General features: G+C 39.3%; 1 protein-coding gene across 1 annotated transcript in view; it reads right to left on the minus strand.

The window, feature by feature from the left end:
* Positions 1-420: 420 nt before the first annotated feature.
* Positions 421-21,173, minus strand: part of emei (transmembrane protein 161-like emei) — a 196,903-nt gene continuing 176,150 nt past the window's right edge. Inside the window, exons 10-11 of the mRNA XM_068393608.1 lie at positions 19,573-19,742; positions 421-3,824 (exon numbers count right to left, since the gene is read on the minus strand). Of these exons, the coding sequence (XP_068249709.1) occupies positions 3,705-3,824; positions 19,573-19,742 (290 nt within the window). The 3' untranslated portion in view covers positions 421-3,704. The remainder of the gene's footprint in view (positions 3,825-19,572; positions 19,743-21,173) is intronic.

Below are 21,173 nucleotides of genomic sequence, written 5' to 3' on the forward strand. Positions count from 1 at the left end.
ATATATATATATATATATATATATATACATATATATATATATATATATATATATATACATATATATATATATATATATATATATATATATATATATATATATATATATATATATATATATATATATATATATGCGTAAAAATCACAGGAAAACGTTATGCTCAGATGCAGAAGAACCACAGGGAAAATGAAAATACGAAATATACGATTAAGTCCTGACTAGTTTCGTGATACTTCTTCAGAGGACTGAAGAAGTATCACGAAACTAGGCAGGACTTAATCGTATATTTTGTATTTTCCTTTTCCCTGTGGTTCTTCTGCATATATATATATATATATATATATATATATATATATATATATATATATATATATATATATATATATATATATATATATATATATATGTATGTATGTAAGTATATATATGTATGTAGAAACCATTCAGGTGAATTTCATAATGAAATAGCACTCAAAAACTATCACAATGGAACAAAAATCTAGCAGTGCTCAGTTCTTTATGTACTAGGAAATAACATCAGAAGATGGCAACATGAACATGAAAATTCTTGATGTTGCAATATATTTTTAGCAAAAAAACAAAAAACAAAAAACAAAAACAAAAAAGGAACCCTGAAATTTTGTGACTGACAGTACAACCTTCATGAATGATTTATTGTGATAGCCATGATGTTCATTCAGGCAGCCCAGCTATCTTATGCAAATCCATAGTGAAATCATCTGTAATTTATCACAATTCTCCTCAATCATCAGTTAATGGCACATGATGATTTGCATATTACTATTTCATAATGTTAACACAAAGCATTTTAAAACTGACACCAAGTAACCAAACCCAGTGAGATGACAAATAAAGTCTGCTGGAAACTATAATTACACCAGAGTCTATTTTTAAAATGCTATATATCATAATTATTGTAAAAAAGTGACCAGAAAATAAATAAAAGAAATCACCTAATAAATATGAGAAATGCATGACAATTGTCCCGCATAAAAGATGATCACAGTTTCTTCACAAGCCAGATATTTCAATTAAGGAAGGTGACATAATAGACTATAACTGACATATCAGGAATCTTGTGGCAAATGGACTACCACTGATACTTGAAGCTAATATTTCATATCAAAACTTAATGCTGCTGGATTGTCTTGTAATGGCTCCAGTAACGTGAGTTTTATATATATTTTATACTTTCGGTACTTTTATTTACTTTGTAATTTCTCTGAATATTCTTAGGTGCATCTTAGAAAACAGCACCTTTCTAGTTGTAACATAGCCAATAGATAAAATCTTTATCCACCATAATGAATTTCTACGATACAAGTTTTCATTGATGATTTCACATTACCTTCTTTCATCAAACTTAGCCATCATTTTTGCCTCATCCTAGACAATGATATTTGTAATATGAGGCAAATATTTGTACTGACAGTTCCTATGAATAATTAGCACTTCAGTCCCTCTAAAGGGTGAAATTTCTTGAAACTTTTCGATGCTCATAGTCTGAAACACTTTGAATGGCTGATTTCTCCCGCAGATAATCAGTAAAATCCAATGTTGACTTTCTATTTAATTTGAAATAAATTGATCACCTTCCCAAGAACTTCGGAAAATCTTACTACGTACACTGCTTTGGGCATTTTCAAGGCCAATGAAAGTCTGATATAAGATCCCCTTAGCTAGACTCCTAGCTCCTCTCAATCCTGCCAGTGTACACATTTTCATCATAGATGACTGTACATCACCTCCAAGTAAATTCTATTTCCACCATTACCTTGGTTCTTGTTTAACCTTCTAATTTCTTTTAATCAATTCATATATTGAATAGTTTTCCATTAATCTTGCAATTTTCTTCACAAATGCTATTTATATCTCTCTTTCTTGTGTAATTAAATATATAGCTAAAGTGGATTACTTACTAAATAATAATCAATTGTCTATTACAAAACAGATACTGTGTTGTAATGAACCATCTTTATGCATGGGAGTTATAACCACTTTTGTGTGTTGAGCTCAGATATGAATACAGATATAAAAAGTGGTAACGACAGTAAAATAGTTGACCTATAAAATACAGTGTGTTTTACATTACCTTCAAGGATTAAAAAGAACTACAGTATATGCCTTGTCTCCTGGTTTAGTTGTCCAAATATATTCACAGCATACTTTGTCTTCATTTAAAGTATACCATGAATATAGCTACCATTTTGATTTAATAAGCTTTCTGACCAAGATTATTATCCAGACAAATCATTTGAATGCTGTATGTTACACGTATACATCAATCTTCACTGGCTGATACCCAGCCAAAAATGGAACTAATTTCTCTTTAAACTGAAATATTTTGATCTTGCAAAATAGAATTATCATTGTGAAACTACGGCTGTACTTTATAATCTCTTTAAACTTTCTTGTTATGTTATGGCATTTATAGAACATGCCAATACCTCTTGTGCAATGGCTCTTGCTACCTACGTCAAAAGACAAAGTACACAGATGCAGTATCAATAATACAAGAAATACTTTCAATCATTACCAGATACTGTACTACAGAAACTATATACATACTCTACATCAATTAGGGAGAAATATTGCCACTTTTAAAATGAGAACCCTTGCAAATAAGGAAGACCGAATATCTATAATGGATACAATTGATTTAATCCTTTGAAATAGGGATGAAATATCTTTTCTCAGTAATAAAATATTTACAATTTGATCAAACTGTGACCATCAGAATTTAACAGTAGTTCACAAATTCAACACTAGAGCTAGTATTAATGTTTTATTCAACACCAGAGCTAGTATTAATATTCTAAGTCTCAACAATTTATTTATGCATATATTCAGATCTAAAATACACAAGAAGAAAATATAAACTAAATTAGTTTGGTCAACCTTATCATTTTATTGTACCAATAGTATCATAAACTATCTGCACAATACAGTACAGTACTTTTATCATAAACTATGATTCCACATCTAACTTTTTAATCATATTGTAGGAAGGAGTAAAAAGCTTTTTATATTTTGAGCAAAATAAAGTTCCAAAACTTACTGGTCTAGAAAGTTCTTGCAATAGTTTAGAAAAATAATCCCTTTCTATTGAAATTCTAATAAAGCTTAAAAACCCTCAAGAAATCTAAAAAAACAACTAAAATAACAACAGACAAATGATAATACACAGTCTTGTCACAATGTACGTCAAAGGAAATAAAATTTCCATTTAGTTAAAATTTACCAAAGATTTTGATCATTCAATGAAACAAACAATTTTTGCACTAAACCTGCAGTCTAACATATATAAACAAGAATAAATAAACCCTGAGGGTATTTGTGCTTTTGTCTTTTTTTCATAGGGTTAGATAAATGAAAACAAGATTAACAATCCAAATTTCACCTAAGGATAGGTCTACTACAGTATAATACAATAAATACCTATTGCATAACTACTCTTACCACTATTGCAAATTCAGAATTAGTATACTGCAAATATTCTGTAATATAACAATCTTACAACCATCCAGTCACTACATGATGAAAACTACTGTAAAAATACTTCATCTGAACACAAACAAATGAGATCTTTGATCTACCAACTTTTTAGTTTTATCAACATGCAATACAGTACTGTACTCTGGTTTATCAACACTCACATGACTGTGTGCCTAATGAAAGACTGCTTATCCTGTGGTAAAATATGACTGATAAGCTACACCAAAAGTTCCTGAAATAAACCAGGAAAATACACACCACCAAGTTGTGAAGCCAAATACACCACGATAGAATTCTGTACTGAATACCTGAAAAAGTTAACAAATACAGATTATTAGGTTTTCAAAGGGCAACTTGTCTTCTTGTATATATAACTTACAATGCTGAACCGTTTCAATAACAATTTCATATTGGTGAAACCAACTGTTTTACAATTAACTCATTTTGCTTTTTTATACCAAATATTAAGAAGTAATGCATTCAAAACATTACAAAATTACTAGAAATAAATAAGCAATAATTACTGTTTGATGTTGAGTTTATTTACCAAAATATTAAAACAATCTACATATTGTGCATATGCCACAGTATTTCACAAGCATGATCACAAAAAACACCATCAACGGTGGAAGCTGGAGGGAAGCAGTTTTAACAAACTTGAATTTGAATATCTCAAAATATCAAATTAGATAATTTCATTAAGGGAAGTTTATTTTGCAATATGTGGTAAAGTAAATCAAATACATAAACATATATGACAAATTTGGAAACAATTTGTATTTTTTCTAACCATACAAACTTGAAGCTCCTTATTTTGGAGATATTTTTCAGTGACAGATGAAACTAGCTGTAAAACTTTAAGCGAGGTACAACTACCCTCCACTAGTTAGCAGGAGGTAGAAACAACCACCCTGCTGAGCCTGCTCACATACGCAGTAACCAAAACAAGCCACTCTGCAATTGCAGGCAGGACTTCAGGGGGTAGGCAATGGCGGGCCAGTACGTGTAAAGAACTTCAGGTTTGTATGGTTAGGAAAAATAAATTACTTCCAAATTTGTCATTTGTTTTGACACCATATACTATGGAGACTCATGTGTAGGTGGGTGTAAGTCTAAGACCAACTGGCTGGTCACTGAGCAATTGTGCGAAGGTGTGAGAACTAAGTATTGTGAGTTGGCCAGGTAGGACATACCAAGGAGGGAAGCTCCTTTCTTACCTGGGCATTACCCAATTCCTACCTTGCTGGGAGTTCGGGGACATATGTGCTAACAACCCCTGACGTCATGAGATCTAAGTCTACGGTCAAGCAAGGTCGAGTCCAATTGGAAGGCTCGTTTGATCAAATTCCTGATCCAGGAAAAGATTAAGTTTGAAATTCTCCTCTCGACCTTGCCTGTGCTTACGAACAATCTACTGACCTGTTGAAGATTTCAAACATTACATTCAAGGTATTCCCTCATTGCCCTAACAGGGCATAGTAACAGTTGATCTGGGTAACTTGTTACAGTACGGACTCTCAATCCAGAAGGGCCCAAATCTAGGATCCGGTACAGCCAGATTTTGAGTCTTAGCTATAAACTCAGGGATGAAGTTGAATGTCACCAGCATCAATCCCCTTGAATGGGTGACGTCATAGGACAGACCGTGTAGCTTGCTGATTCTTTTAGCAGAGGCCAGGGCTAACAGAAAAACCCTCTTTAGAGTCAGGTCATGATCTCAAGACTGACTAAGAGGTTTGTAAGGTGGTCCTTTTAGGGATTGCAGCACACGTACTATATTTCAAGGGGGCAATCTGACTTATGACTGGGAGCACGTGAGCTCAAAACTTGTATGAGGAGAGACAATTCCACTGCGGCGGAAACGTTAATGCCATTCAGTCTAAAGGCAAGGCTTAATGGATAGCGATAGCCTTTTACTGCCGACACTCGGCAGACTTTTTCCTCCCTGAGGTACAACAAACACTAGGCTAATCACTGGGATAGTGGCACTGAGAGGAGCGATACCCCTTCCACGACACCAACCACAGAGGATAGACCATTTCACCTGGTAGATGGCAGAAGAAAACTCTCGGAGGTATCTTGCCATACTTCTCGCAACTGATTGCGAAAAACCTAATGCCGCGAGAGTTGCTGGATAAAATCCAAGCCTGAAGTTGTAGTGATACTACTGCTCTGTGAAATGTCTTCAAATGTGGTTGTCTGAATAGATCATAGAGTGAAGGGAGCTCTCTCTGTACCTCTGTGAGCAGATGTAGACAGTCCGGAAACTATTCTGCACGTTGTCACATTGAAGCAATTAGGGTCATTGACAGATCTTGCGATGCTCTTACCTTGTTCAGAAGCCTTCATACAAGGCAAAAGTGGAGAAACGCATCAATGTCCAGGTTGTCCAAATGGTGTTGGAAGGCATCTTGCTAGAATGCCTGGGATCTGGGACTAGAGGGCAGTACACCGAAAGTTTCAGGTTGAGGGACATCGTAAACAGGTCTATTGTCGACGAACCCCATAAAGTCAAGACTTTGTTGGCTATCTGACGATTCAAAGACTACTAGGAGCCAACTATCCGAGTCCTCCAACTCAGTTTGTCTGCCAAGATGTTTTTTTTTTGCCCAGATTGAAGCAGGCTGAAAGGGCTACCGAATTGTCTTCCTGTAGCGACAGTAGTATATTACATTAATATACACTACAGTATCAGCGAGTGTTATATAGTATTTCTAGATAAAGTTAAAGTTGCGGGTTTTAGGTCTCCACAGAGACGATTTACATCGTCCTCCTCGGGCGACCATTAGCCAGCAGGGACTATCACTAGTCCCCTCTAACCTCCCCCCCAGGCGCCACGTGGGAGTACCCCCCGGTAGAAGGTCTCACGGTGTTCGCGTCCCTGGCGGGACTGTGATAGAAACCAAGTAAAAACAATATCCGAGAGTAAGCAATGGCAGCGAGTTGTTAGGTTAGGTTAGGAGTCAACCCAACCTAGAGCAACTCATAATTGCGATTTTTCCCTTATTGCACCTGTCTCTGTAACCTAAGCTAAGCGAATAGTGAGGGCCGACAGACTGTATCTTCTTTTTTGTTTATATAAGCGACCACCGTGTTGTCATCGTTCATCAGCACCACGGAGTATCTTGAAAGGAGCTGCTGGAAATGCTTTAGAGATAGGAAGGCTGCTCTCATCTCTAGGTTTATGTGGCAGTGTTGCATGGCTTAGGAGCATAGTCCGGAGCTCATGTGTTGCAACAGATGAGCCCCAACCCATGAAGAGCATCAATTCTGAGGGAGGAGAGAGGTCTACTCCCCTGGGTAGGTTGGTATCTGATACCCACCACTTCAGGTCTCTCTTCTGCTCTGACCCTATCGGGACCAGAAGGTATGGAGGATCCCTGTGCTGAGAGCAGGTCTTCAGTTGCCACTGGAGAGTTTGAGTATGGAGTTGACTGTTAGGTACAAAGGCTTCCAAGGAGGCGAGGTGTCTTAAACACTTCAGCCATAGATGTGCTGGCAGTTCGTCTCGCGTTAGAAACGGGCTTGCTGGTTGTTTCATTCACTCCAATCTTACTAGGGACGGAAAGACTTTGCCTACATTTGTATTGCTGTTCATCCCTAAGTACACCAGGTTTTGAGTTGGGTGCAAGGAGGACTTCTCCATATTTATCATGACCTCCAGATCTTGACAAAACTCAAGAAGCCTGTCTCGATGGCGGAGAAGAGTTTCCATCGAGTCATTAGAATCAACCAGTCGTCAAGGTAATGAAGAAAGCGGATTCCATTCTGAGTCTAAGTTGACACTAGATAAAACATTCGTGGAAAGGCCGAAACACAGCACCTTGAACTGGTATATCCTGTTGTTGAGGGAGATCTTTAGGTACAGTACTTCCATCGAGTCGTTAGAATCAACCAGTCGTCAAGGTAATGAAGAAAGCGGATTCCATTCTGTGAGTCCAAGTTGACACTAGATAAAACATTCGTGGAAAGGCCGAAACACAGCACCTTGAACTGGTATATCCTGTTGTTGAGAGAGATCTTTAGGTACAGTACTTCCTTGAGGATGGATAGATGGGGATCTGTAAGTATACCTCTTTCAGATCCAGCATAAACATGAAGTCGTTTGGTCTGACAGCCTGTCTGAACGTCCAGGTTGTCTCCATCTTAAATGGAGTCTGTTGGACAAACTCATTCATAGCTGAGAGGTCAATGACTGGTTTCCAGTCTCAAGATGCCTTTCTACCAGAGAGGCCACTGTGGAAGCCTGGGGACTTATCGCAGACCTCTTGGAGTGTTCTTCTCCAGCATGGTCTAGACTTCGGCCTGAAGGACCAGTTCCTTTGTAGATCCTTTGTGTAGGAACTTGTCTTCGCTGGATGCAAGGGTAGAAAAGGGAGAGAGTAAGTGAATGGGACGTGGTATCCTGCCCTGAGGACGGTGACCGACCAAGGTTCGGCCTTGTGGAGCATCCACCTCTGCAATCTGCTCTGAAGGAATCATCCCATCGGTAGACTGGTCGGAGGGATACCCCCTGGCTGGCATGCCTTTGTACTCTTCTCCCTTTCTTACCTCGTGTCCTCTGGGCCTAAAAGGTTGTCTTTGGCCCTGCTTCCTCACTGCTGCCTGCTGTAGATGTTGAGGAACCTTCATTTGCTTTTGGCAGTTTGCCAGGGTGGTGACACTGCTGCAGGGGTGCCTAGGAGTAGGGATGAGATGTCATAGCTCATTGGAGGAGAGAGTTGTGCTTGCCTTCCTCCAGCTCTCCACAACTGCCTTGATATCCTCCATATTAAAGAGGGAGGAGCCATCCACTGGGGCATTACTCAGTCCCATTGCTTCTCTCCTCGGCACCTGCTTCATAAATTTTGAGACAACTGCTTTGTGCCATCTAAAAACACAGTTGACCCACTGATTGAGGATGTTGTGAGTCATGAACTCAATAGTCTGGGTTCCAGAAAGCAGGAAAGAGGATATCACATCCCTGTTCTGTTCAATTGAGAAATCTTCAGTCCTGAAGTTATCTCACCGACACCACCCAGTAGTCTTACTATGAAGCGGCTTGCAAAGAACACTTTGCCAACAGCTCCATGTTTGCAGTCCGCCACAGGATTCCAACCGACAAGGAGAACTTGTCCAAGGGTAGATTCTGGGTCAATGCCAGAATTGGCAGATCTAGAGGGAGAGGGGAGGGACATCATTCAATACATCATAGTACAGTACTTCCTCTGCCTGACAAAAGGCGGAGGAAGTAACCGAGAAGAATTCACAGATCTGAAAGATCGTAATTCTCCTGCCACTTGTGCGTAAGCTCTCTTTTTGGCACCCCTGATCCCCCTGAATGAATTTAAAGCTACCTTAGCCTTGATTGGCCTGGGAGTGTCACAATTAAAAAAAAAAAAAAAAAAAATCCAGGACAGTGTCCTTTCCTTTTGCTAGAATTGGGTTTAGATCCTCCAAGAATCAGATCTTCCTGATGCAGGAGAGGACCTTCAGAAAGACGTGGTTGAGTCTTTTTGTTGAAAGTTGATGATCTTAGGGCTGGTAGATGGAAGCAGCGTGCTCTCGGAGTGGTCACATCCATCCTTAAAGGGTTCTAACTCTCCCGAGTTCACATTCATAGGAGCCCAGGGAGGGTCTAAGTTGTCAACCAGTCTATGAGTAGAGGAGTGAGAACTCGAGGGAAGGCCACTATGCTTCGGATGTATGGGAGCACACCAGGAATCTGTGGAGTATTCCCTTGAACTTCCCTGGCCCGTGGTCGAAGCCCAAATCTTGGGAATTGTCTTTGTATCCTTTCATTCTTGTGGGTAGATGGTGAAGTTTGCAAGAGGCAAGATGGTGTCCTTCCTCATTAATTCCCTCGGTCTATCTTCCTTAATGGGTGTGGAAGAAGGTGAAACCACCTTGGATGCCGAAGAGCTTGGGACCGCAAGATCCAGATCTATTGGTACAAGCCAATAGTTCTCTGTATAAGTGATCTCCCTCAGAGATCTCGAGCCTCTACTACTTCTTGGATGCATTGAGTCCCCCGGAGGAGGGCTATCCGTCTGCTGACCCCATGTCTTCTTTCTTGGTTTGATAGGCATGATGCCTAATTTCTCACAAGCAAGATCCTGGCCAATGTCGGAGGACTTACTACACAGATAATGTTTATACATTATCTAAAGTGTTTGAACGTCTTTCGGCAAAACATCTTATTAGGTTTGCTGAAGGTAATCATCTGTTCCCTAGTTTGCAATTTGGTTTTTGTACAGGCCTTGGAGCATGTGATGTCCTTCTTATAATCTCCAATGCTGTACAGAAATCCCTTGATTATGGTCAGAAAGTTTGTATGATTGGCCTTGATTTTAGTGCTGCCTTTGACCATGTTTCAAACTCAAACAGTTGGGAAAGGGTGGGTCGTTTCTGAGCATTATTTTTGATTTTTTAAGTAATTGATCTCATAGTTGTTGATGTTAACCATGGAGAGTATAGGAATGTGATACGTGGTGTTCCAAAGGTTAGTGTTCTTGGCCCATTACTTTTCATCTTATATACACATGACATGTGGTTTGGCCTAGAAAACAAGCTGGTTGCATATGCAGATGAAGCTACTCTCTCTGCATCAATTCCATCTCCTGAATGTAGATCTAGGGTTGCTGAATCCATTAATAAAGATCTAGCTATGGTAAGCACCTCTTCTAGGACACTCCAAAATCAAACCATTGTTCTATAGTCTTGAGTAGTGCCATAGCCTCTGTACCATGGTCTTCAACTGTCTTGGGTTAGAGTTCTCTTGCTTGAGGGTACACTCAGGCACACTATTCTGTCTTATTTCTCTTACTTTTGTTTTGTTCAAGTTTTTATAATTTATATAGGAAATGTTTATTCTAATATTGTTATTGTTCTTAAAATACTTAATTTTCCTTGTTTCCTTTCCTCACTAAGCTATTTTCCCTGTTGGAGCTGGCTTATAGCATCCTGCTTTTCCAACTAGGGTTGTAGCTTAGCAAATAATAATAATAATAATAATAATAATAATAATAATAATAATAATAATAATAATAATAATTAGTTCATGGTGCAAATTATGGGGTATGAAGTTGAATCCTACCAAAACTCAGAGTATGATTGTAAGTAGGTCAAGGAGAGGGGCTCCTCAATATTCAGATCTCAGCATTGACAATGTTTCTTTAACTTTTTATGGCTCTTTTAGAATTATAGGTGCCATTCTCAACAGCAAATTTACTGTTGAGAAACACATTAGGTCTGTGTCTTCTTCAATTGCACAACAGATTGGCTTATTGAGAAAGTCTTTTAAGATTTTCAGTGATCAATCTATTTTAAAGTAAAGTTTCAATTCTTTCATTCTACCTTGTTTCGAGTACTGTTCTCCTGTCTGGTCTTCAGCTGCTAATTCTCATCTTAATATATTGGACAGGAACTTACGGTCCATTAAATTTCTTATTTCTGATCTAGATATTAATCTTTGGCACCATCGTTCAATTAGTTCATTTTGCATGTTGCCTAAGATTTTTTATAATTCTGACCATTCTTTACATTCAGATCTTCCTGGACAGTTCCATCCTGTTCATAATAATAGGCATGCAGATAATTCTAATAATCAGGCCTTCTCCATCATGAGGCTCAATACTACACAGTATTCTAGAAGTTTTGTTCCAGCTGTGGCCAAGTTGTGGAATGATCTTCCTTGTCGGGTATTTATTATTATTATTATTATTATTATTATTATTATTATTATTATTACTAGCCAAGTTACAATCCTAGTTGGAAAAGCAAGATGCTAGCTATAAGCCCAAGGGATCCAACAAGGAAAATAGCCCAGTGAGGAAAGAAAATAAGGAAATACATAAATGATGAGAATAAATTAATATATCATTCAAAAATAGTAACAGCGTCAAAACAGATATGTCCTATATAAACTATTAACAACATCAAAAACAGATTTGTCACATATAAAAGATAAAAAGACTCATGTCACCCTGGTCAACATTAAAACATTTGCTCTAACTTTGAACTTTTGAAGTTCTACTGATTCAACTACCCGATTAGGAAGATCATTCCACAACTTGGTAACAGCTGGAATAAAACTTCTAGAATACTGTGTAGTATTGAGCCTCATGATGGAGAAGGCCTGGCTATTAGAATTAACTGCCTGCCTAGTATTATGAACAGGATAGAATTGTCCAGGGAGATCTGAATGTAAAGGATGGTCAGAGCTATGAAAAATCTTATGCAACATGCATAATGAACTAATTGAACGACGGTGCCAAAGATTAATATCTAGATCAGGAATAAGAAATTTAATAGACCGTAAGTTTGTCCAACAAATTAAGATGAGAATCAGCAGCTGAAGACCAGACAGGAGAACAGTACTCGAAACAAGGTAGAAGTAGAATAAATGAATCAAAACACTTCTTCAGAATAGATTGATCACCGAAAATCTTGTAAGACTTTCTCAATAAGACAATTTTTTGTGCAATTGAAGAAGACACAGACCTAATGTGTTTCTCAAAAGTAAATTTGCTGTCGAGAATCACACCTAAAATTTTAAAAGTCATACAAATTTAAAGAAACATTATCAATACTGAGATCCGGATGTTGAGAAGCCACCGTCCTTGACCTACTTACAATCATAGTTTAAGTTTTGTTAGGATTCAACTTTATACCCCATAATTTGCACCATGCACTAATTTTAGCTAAATCTCTATTAAGGGATTCACCAACCCCAAATCTACATTCAGGGGATGGAATTGATGCAAAGAGAGTGGCATCATCTGCATATGCAACAAGCTTGTTTTCTAGGCCAAACCACATGTCATGTGTATATAGTATGAAAATTAATGGGCCAAGAGCACTACCCTGTGGAACACCGGATATCACATTCCTATACTCACTATGGTGCCCATTAACAACAACTCTTTGAGATCTATTACTTAAAAAATCAATAATAATGCTAAGAAACGACCACCCACTCCCAACTGTTTCAGTTTGAAAATAAGGGCCTCATGATTAACACAGTCAAAGGCAGCACTAAAATCAAGGCCAATCATACGAACTTCCTGACCACAATCAAGGGATTTCTGTACAGCATTGGAGATTGTAAGAAGGGCATCATATACTCCAAGGCCTTTACAAAAACCAAATTGCAAACTAGGGAGTAGATGATTACCTTCAGCAAACCTATTAAGACATTTTGCTAGAAGATGTTCAAAAACTTTATATAATATGGGAGTTATGGAAATAAGGCAGTAATCAATGGGACTTGAGCTACCACAAACACATTTACATAGAGGAGTAACATTACCAATTCTCCAACAAGTGCTAAAAGCTCCTCTTCTTGCTAACTTGCGCAAAATAACAGATAACTTTGGAGCTAAGAAATCTGCTGTCTTTATAAAAAACAAAGGAAAAATACCATTTGGGTCTACACCTCCACAAGCATCAAGGTCCATCAACAGAGCTTTAATTTCACGAGATAGAAAAGCTAAACTAGTTAGTTTAGCCTCAGGAAAACAGGAATGTAGGAGTTCAAGTTTTTCATTACTTTGTTTACTATCAAAAACATCAGCCAAAAGGGTTGCCTTTTCCTTTGGACAGTGAGTGACTGAGCCATCTGGTTTAAGTAAAGGAGGAACTGTTGCATCTACACCAAAGAGTGCAGATTTAAGGGTAGACCACCATTTATGTACCTGAGTTGTACCAGAAAGGGTTTCTTTTACTCCTTTTCAGTTGAGGCATAAACTCTCTGAGCAAAAACTCGAAGCTGAGTATAGTTGTCCCAGGTCAAATCTGATCTGTTACCCTTCCAAAGGTGATAGGCCTCCTGCTTCTCCAAATAAGCATGTCTACAATCATCATTGAACCACGGTTTGTCCTTCACTTGGTTCCTTAGTACGCGAGAAGGGATACGCCTATCAATTATGTTGACTAGATTCTCACTCAAAGGGACAACAGGATCTACACTACTATATAATTGTGACCAATTCAAGCACAAAAGATCATGCAAAATCCCATTCCAGTCTGCTTGGGATTTCATATAAATTTTACAAGACTATGATATATCAGGGACAGGCTGCTCAGTCTTCACTACTAATGAAATCAAGGCATGATCAGATGTCCCGACTGGAGAACCAACCTTACTAGTTATAAATCCAGGGGAGTCAGTCTATACGAAGTCCAAGCAATTAGCAGACCTGTGAGTAGCTTCATTTATGATTTGCTCACAGCCTGATACAGAGGCAAAGTCTAAAGCTCTAAAGCCATGGCGATCGGTAGGAGAGATAGAATTTAACCACTCCCAATGGTGAGCATTAAAATCACCAACAAAGACAAAAGAATCCTATCTATCATCTTCTTGTATCTTAGCCATAATGGTAAGAAGACAATCGATGATAGAATCATCCATGTCTGGATTCCGGTAGATTGAACACAAACAAAAGTTGTTATGCCTGCCACAAACTTTTATTACCTGAATCTCATGACATCCACATTGATAGCGGGACTTATGAGAAGCAGGGTACTCAGTCCTAATATACACCGCCATTCCCCTGGCCCTAGGGATGGCATCACGTTTCAACATTATTGGCTTCTTAAAATCAGTTATAAGCTCAGATGAGTGCCTCATATTAGAAACCAAAGTTTCTGAGCACAAAAGAATATCATACTGGTCTTGGATATTTGCATGAAGACCTCGAATATTGCAATACAGAAGACGACATTGACGAACTCTAGGACATACTGGTCCCGGATTTCGCTCAATGTCTCCAGACAGCATAAGAATTAATAGAAATAAAAAAAGAGACATCATACTTAAAAACTAGATTAACAAGAATTATAACAAAAACAATGTGTACAGAATTATAAATAAAGTGATTGATGATACCCACAGACTATAGTAAAAAGTCGGAAAAACTGGTAAACATGGAGGAGCCAATACACCATGCAAGGCTAAATACCCTCCAGGATAGCCACTTCAACTGAAGGGAGGACAATAAGGATGGTTTTAATAAGGATGGTTTTGAGAAGAAAAAGAATCAGAAAAAAGGAAAAGACAACCTCTTGATAAACCACCAGGCATCCATGGCCCTTCTATTAAGCCTGCCCAACACACCATTTAAAAAAACAAGAGGAAGAAAAAAATAATAATAATAAGATAGAATAGTGTGCCCGAGTGTACCCTCAAGCAAGAGAACTCTACCCCAAGACAGTGGAAGACCATGGTACAGAGGCTATGGCACTACCCAAGACTAAAGAACTATGGTTTAATTTTGGAGTGTCCTTCTCCTAGAAGAGCTGTTTACCATAGCTAAAGGATAGTTGAATCAGCAGAACTTCAAATAATAATAATAATAATATGGACAACCTCTGCGGGGAAGAGGGCTGTAATATCGCCGGACAGACAGGTTACTGGTCACTGCTGCCTCTCAGGTCAGACGGGGGAGATCTCCTCACCTAGGAACTTGAGGCTTCTAAGGGAATCCTAGGAGTAACCTTGGGTGCTACCGGGGGAGCTTGCACTGGTCCTGAGACTGACTGCTTGACTGCCAGGATAAAGGCATGGAACCAAGACTTCTCCTTTGCAAAGGTGACAGTCTTCGAAGGAGCACCAAACTGTTTCCCCGAAAGAGGAGAGCGCTCACAAAGCAAGTCTTGATGAGGAGCGCACGCATATGGCGAGCGCTGGGCAGGTGCGTTCTGATGACGAAGTGAGTGCACATATTGCAAGCGCTGTGCAGGTGCGTGGAGGTTCAGTGAGTGCTGGCAAGACAACAGTTGATGAGGAGATAGTGTGTACGTCCGTGTCTGCAGGAAAGTTTAGTACCTGTACGTGTTATGTTTCTTGCATGTAGCGCACTATTGTACGTAGTTGAAGTCTCGAGGCCAAGCGAAGAAGTTCGCTATAAGGTTGGTGCGTTGCTGATAAGGGAATGCACTGACATACCTGTTCTTGTGCACCAGACTACAAGTCCGGGTTTGGTGAGGAAGGCATTTGGCATGTAAATTGGGGAGAGTGCTGAACTCTGTCTAGGGTTGGCGAGGGATGGATTTAGTGAGTAGTTGGCAGTGCAAGCCAAACTCCATCCTGAGTTGGCTAGTGAATTTTGTGCATAACTGAACTCCCTCACCCTCTCACTCCGCTAGATGGGGAGGTGTGCACCAGACTCGCCCGCAAGATTATGATTAGCGAGCTCCTCCGATAGCACACTCTGAAGGAAGTCGGTCATACGATACTCCTTCTTTCTTCTAAGGAAAAGTGTTGCCTAAAATCATGCTCTCTTGGGCATCGGGATGTATTAGCGTGCTGAGAAGGGGAAGGTTGTTGACGATAGGCAAAACAGCAGGTTCTACCCTGTAAGCGGTATAAGCCCTAGGCTCGAGGGTGGAACTTGGCCTCTCAAAGCGACCAGCACTTTGATGCGTCCTAAGGACACGATGACAGGAGACGGAGGCTGTAAATAGCTGCCAAATCCAGCCCCCCCATTGTCTAGTTCCGATAAGCTAAGCTACGAACAGCCGGGACGTTGTCTTTGCCGCTGGCGGGGATGACGACTGACACCTGTTGCCAATGTGGGATGATTATTCTGCAAACAGGAAATAGGTCCCACAACAGCTGGTGAAAGGCATCAATCCCATGAATGGGAACACCTAAAGGCATTTCCGCAAAGGAACCCTATGGATGGGATACTCTGAAAGGTATTCGTCGAGTGCCGGCATCCGTCAACCAATGCCGAACAAGCATGAGCAAGCGCTAAGGGTACTCCGGCAAGAGACACAAGAGACTCCTATGGTACTACTGTTCAACACCGGAGTGTTGAGGGGAAGGATCGTAAGTACCATTGGGGGAGGTAGCCTCATCATCACCCCGTGTCCCTTGCCAAAGGACACCAAGATGGCGCTCCTTACAAGGGGAGCCTGGAAGGCTCAGGGACGGCCACAGCTGACGTACCGTGCTAGCGAAAGGAGACTTCCCTACAGTCGAATTCTGCGATGCTCCTCCAAGAGAGACAACAAGGACTTTGGCCCAACCCGACTGGCCCCAAGAAGAAAATCACCGGGCAAAGTCAGAATAACGGGATTGAGCCGCTGGAGAAAGTTGGAAGGGTTTCTTTGGCTTCTAGGAAGCCCCTGAAGGTGAAGAATCTCTCTTTGCATTGTTCTTCCGGCATCTTCTAAATCACTGCCATTGGGAAGGAGGCTACTCCTTACATACATTACAGGGAGACTCCTAAGTACATATATGACCCCTGCACGCAGGACAAAGGGCATGAGGATCAGTCTCCAGGGCAGACATGAACTGGCAGCAGCAGAGCCCTTCTCTGCCTGGACATATCTGCATTTTCTACATAAGAACTTACTCATTCTTGCATACAAGAGAAAGGGAAAACTTTTAATTTTAGGGCTAGTTGGTTTTATGTTTTTAAACCGAGTCAAGCGTAGGAGAATTGACAACGTCTGTTCTCTTCCAAGCCAAAACAAAATGTGGCTTGTTTTGGCTACTGCGTGTGTGAGCGGTGTGGTTGGTCCTACCCCCAGCTACCCTACTACTAACTAGTGGAGGGTAGTTGCACTTCGCTAAAAGTTTCACGGCTAGTTTCAAGTGTCGACGAAATATATCTACTGTAAATACCAAAGAGGTGCCAGTGATGGGAGATGAGAATGAGAGAGAGATTACAATAGAGGAAGTGAGGAGAGCACTAGATGAAACGAGAGTAGGAAAAGCAGCTGGTATGGATGGTGTGAAAGCTGAGATGTTGAAGGAAGGGGGTGTGACTGTACTTGAATGGTTGGTGAGATTGTTTAATATGTGTTTTGTGTTGTCAATGGTACCAGTAGATTGGGTTTGTGCATGTATTGTACCACTATATAAGGGTAAGGGAGATGTGCATGAGTGTTGTAATTCAAGAGGTATTAGTTTGTTGAGTGTAGTTGGAAAAGTGTATGGTAGCGTATTGATTAATAGGATTAAGGATAAAACAGAGAATGCAATCTTGGAAGTACAGGGTGGTTTTAGAAGAGGTAGGGGTTGTATAAATCAGATTTTTACAGTTAGGCAGATATGCGAGAAATATTTAGCAAAAGGTAAGGAGGTGTATGCTGCGTTTATGGATCTGGAGAAAGCATATTATAGAGTTAATAGGGAAGCAATGTGGAATGTGATGAGGTTATAAAGCATGTGTTAGAATAGGAAATGAAGTGAGCGATTGGTTTCCGGTGAGAGTGGGGCTGAGACAGGGATGTGTGATGTCGCCGTGGTTGTCTAACTTGTATGTTGATGGAGTGGTGAGAGAGGTGAATGCTCGAGTGCTTGGACGAGGATTAAAACTGGTAGACGAGAATGACCATGAATGGGAGGTAAATCAGTTGTTGTTTGCGGATGATACTGTACTGGTTGCAGACACAGAAGAGAAGCTTGACCGACTAGTGACAGAATTTGGAAGGGTGTGTGAGAGAAGGAAGTTGAGAGTTAATGTGGGTAAGAGTAAGGTTATGAGATGTACGAGAAGGGAAGGTGGTGCAAGGTTGAATGTCATGTTGAATGGAGAGTTACTTGAGGAGGTGGATCAGTTTAAGTACTTGGGGTCTATTGTCGCAGCAAATGGTGGAGTGGAAGCAGATGTACGTCAGAGAGTGAATGAAGGTTGCAAAGTGTTGGGGGCAGTTAAGGGAGTAGTAAAAAATAGAGGGTTGGGCATGAATGTAAAGAGAGTTCTATATGAGAAAGTGATTGTACCAACTGTGATGTATGGATCGGAGTTGTGGGGAATGAAAGTGATGGAGAGACAGAAATTGAATGTGTTTGAGATGAAGTGTCTAAGGAGTATGGCTGGTGTATCTCGAGTAGATAGGGTTAGGAACGAAGTGGTGAGGGTGAGAACGGGTGTAAGAAATGAGTTAGCGGCTAGAGTGGATATGAATGTGTTGAGGTGGTTTGGCCATGTTGAGAGAATGGAAAATGGCTGTCTGCTAAAGAAGGTGATGAATGCAAGAGTTGATGGGAGAAGTACAAGAGGAAGGCCAAGGTTTGGGTGGATGGATGGTGTGAAGAAAGCTCTGGGTGATAGGAGGATAGAAGTGAGAGAGGCAAGCGAGCGTGCTAGAAATAGGAATGAATGGCGAGCGATTGTGACGCAGTTCCGGTAGGCCCTGCTGCTTCCTCCGATGCCTTAGATGACCGCGGAGGTAGCAGCAGTAGGGGATTCAGCATTATGAAGCTTCATCTGTGGTGGATAATGTGGGAGGTTGGGCTGTGGCACCCTAGCAGTACCAGCTGAACTCGGCTGAGTCCCTGGTTAGGCTGGAGGAACGTAGAGAGTAGAGGTCCCCTTCTTTGTTTTTGTTTGTTTTGTTTCATTGTTGATGTCGGCTAACCCCCAAAATTGGGGGAAGTGCCTTTGGTATATGGACCAAAGAACTAAATGATTTGTATTTGTTGCTGGAACAATTTCATATTGTGGAATATTAAATACTTGTACTACTACTGACAATTAAGGAGTATGATAGGAAAAAAATCAAACCATATTTCAAAGCAGAGGAAAATTACTTGCTATGAGTTTCTGTTAAAAATCAAATAATGACATTAAATTATGTAACTATCTTGAAACACTATGCTTTTGCATTTAAGCATTGATATAGAAGAGTACTTGCCATTCTCAATTGATGAGACTTCATAAGAAAAAAAAAGCATCTTAAAAATACGTACGGTAAAAGGGGGACAAAATATCATACTGGTTATCCAGTATAAAGTGGGTAAATATCATTTAGATATAGAAACATATAAGGTGGGCAAATATCATTTAGATATAGAAACATATAAGGCGGGCAAATATCATTTAGATATAGAAAAGTAAATTAGGGAATGAAAAGAATGTAAACAATGAATCCAACATAGATCAGGCTTCCAGATACTGAAGACATGGGGCGAAGTAGAAAAAATACAATGAAGATATGAGCAGTAAAATTTAGGACCAATTACAGTTTTGGCTTAAGACCTTCGAAGAGTTAACCTACGTCTCATCATACCATCAAATAAAAGGGAGAACAGAGATAAAGTATTCAAGACTAGTACCTTACCTTTTTCAACTCATCCATGCCCAAAGATACAATTTTTGTAGCTTCTATGACAGATTCGGCCTCTTGGAAAGTAGGTATTGTTACTATTGTTTCCTCCCCTTCCTCTGGCGTTAAACCACACTCACCCTCTTCTGTAACTCGACCAATGAGTGCTGCCCAGCTTAATCCCCCTGCAAAAATAAATTTACTCAGTGGTATAGTTTACCAATAATAATCTTTTAAAAGACACTAGGTTCTTCCTACCTATAACTTTCTATTGCTTAATCTGCTCAATCATATTTTCTTGGCAAAACTAAACTTAATCATTGAATTCTGTGAATGGCGCTACAGAAAGCATTGCAACACAATATTTTAGTTAAAATCATATTATTACCAGGTAATTTAATCAGACCACAGAGTTAAAAAATCAAGGTTAAATTTCCTTACACATAGTACAATCCACCCTCATTACGCTTGATTTTACTGCCCCAATATTCACTTAAATGTGGTTGATAAATAGATATCATTACAAAAAATCATACATGGAAATTTGCTTATGCTGTACATAGCAAAAAAAAAAAAAAAAAAAAAAAAAAACTTTCAAAGACCAAGATTATTATCCATCCTGCAACACCCCAGGGGAACTCACACTCCCTCTAATAAAAGAGAAAGTACAGTATTTTAAAGACAGGGCAAATTACCATTGATCTTATAAACAAAAGAAAAAATGGGTCCGCAGAGTTCCCTGTAACCAATTTGATCCTTTGATCATATCTTTGACCCTTTTGATATCTTCGGCATGACAAAACCCTGTACGGCTCATGACTTTTGGCAGAGGGTAAAATTTACATAGCTTGGGAAATTTTTTCTAGACCTCAGTACAGCCTAACAATAAGATATGAAACTCTGGTTTACTGCATTAAATTGACAAATGATTGAACTTTTCCATGATGTAAGCAGAATATTTTTCCAATGCTTAAAATTATTTTAAAAATTGAACACACTAAAATTATGAAAAATCACATGATAATTTTCTGAAATATTCATAAAAAATATAATAATGCTAGAAGACTTTATTTCAAATTGAAATGATGTAGAAATTGCTGATCTGTCACACTGTAGCAATAATTTCTATTTAATATATAATTGTTATTTAGCAGTGATGATTACAAAATGGTACTTTTTCTACACTAATCAATGACGTCGTGTGGTGTTTGAAAGCTACAAACTACACTTACCACCTAGTCTATGGTAGACAAGTAACATGTGAAATACTTGTTAATCTTTACAGACAGCCTTCAACCAACAAACACAATGAGGACCAAGAGGCCGTTCGTATTTTTAATTGTTCGTAAATCGTCATTGTACAAGTACCCTAGAGTTAATTTTTCACATACGGCATGCGTAGCCTAACTTGAATGATTACGACTTTCAGAGGTCAACAAATAGTCCCCTTTCATATAAAATCAATAAGTTTGTTAGAAATGATGTTTGACTTACTTTATCACCATACATTACTATTTATTATACTGTAAAGTATGTTATTATCAAAAGAGAAATGTACAAATGGCCTTACACATGAACTACGTTTGTGTAGATAAAACCATGTTTATTTGATTACC

The sequence above is a fragment of the Palaemon carinicauda genome, chromosome 19, assembly GCF_036898095.1.
Source record: "Palaemon carinicauda isolate YSFRI2023 chromosome 19, ASM3689809v2, whole genome shotgun sequence".
NCBI lineage: Eukaryota > Metazoa > Arthropoda > Malacostraca > Decapoda > Palaemonidae > Palaemon > Palaemon carinicauda.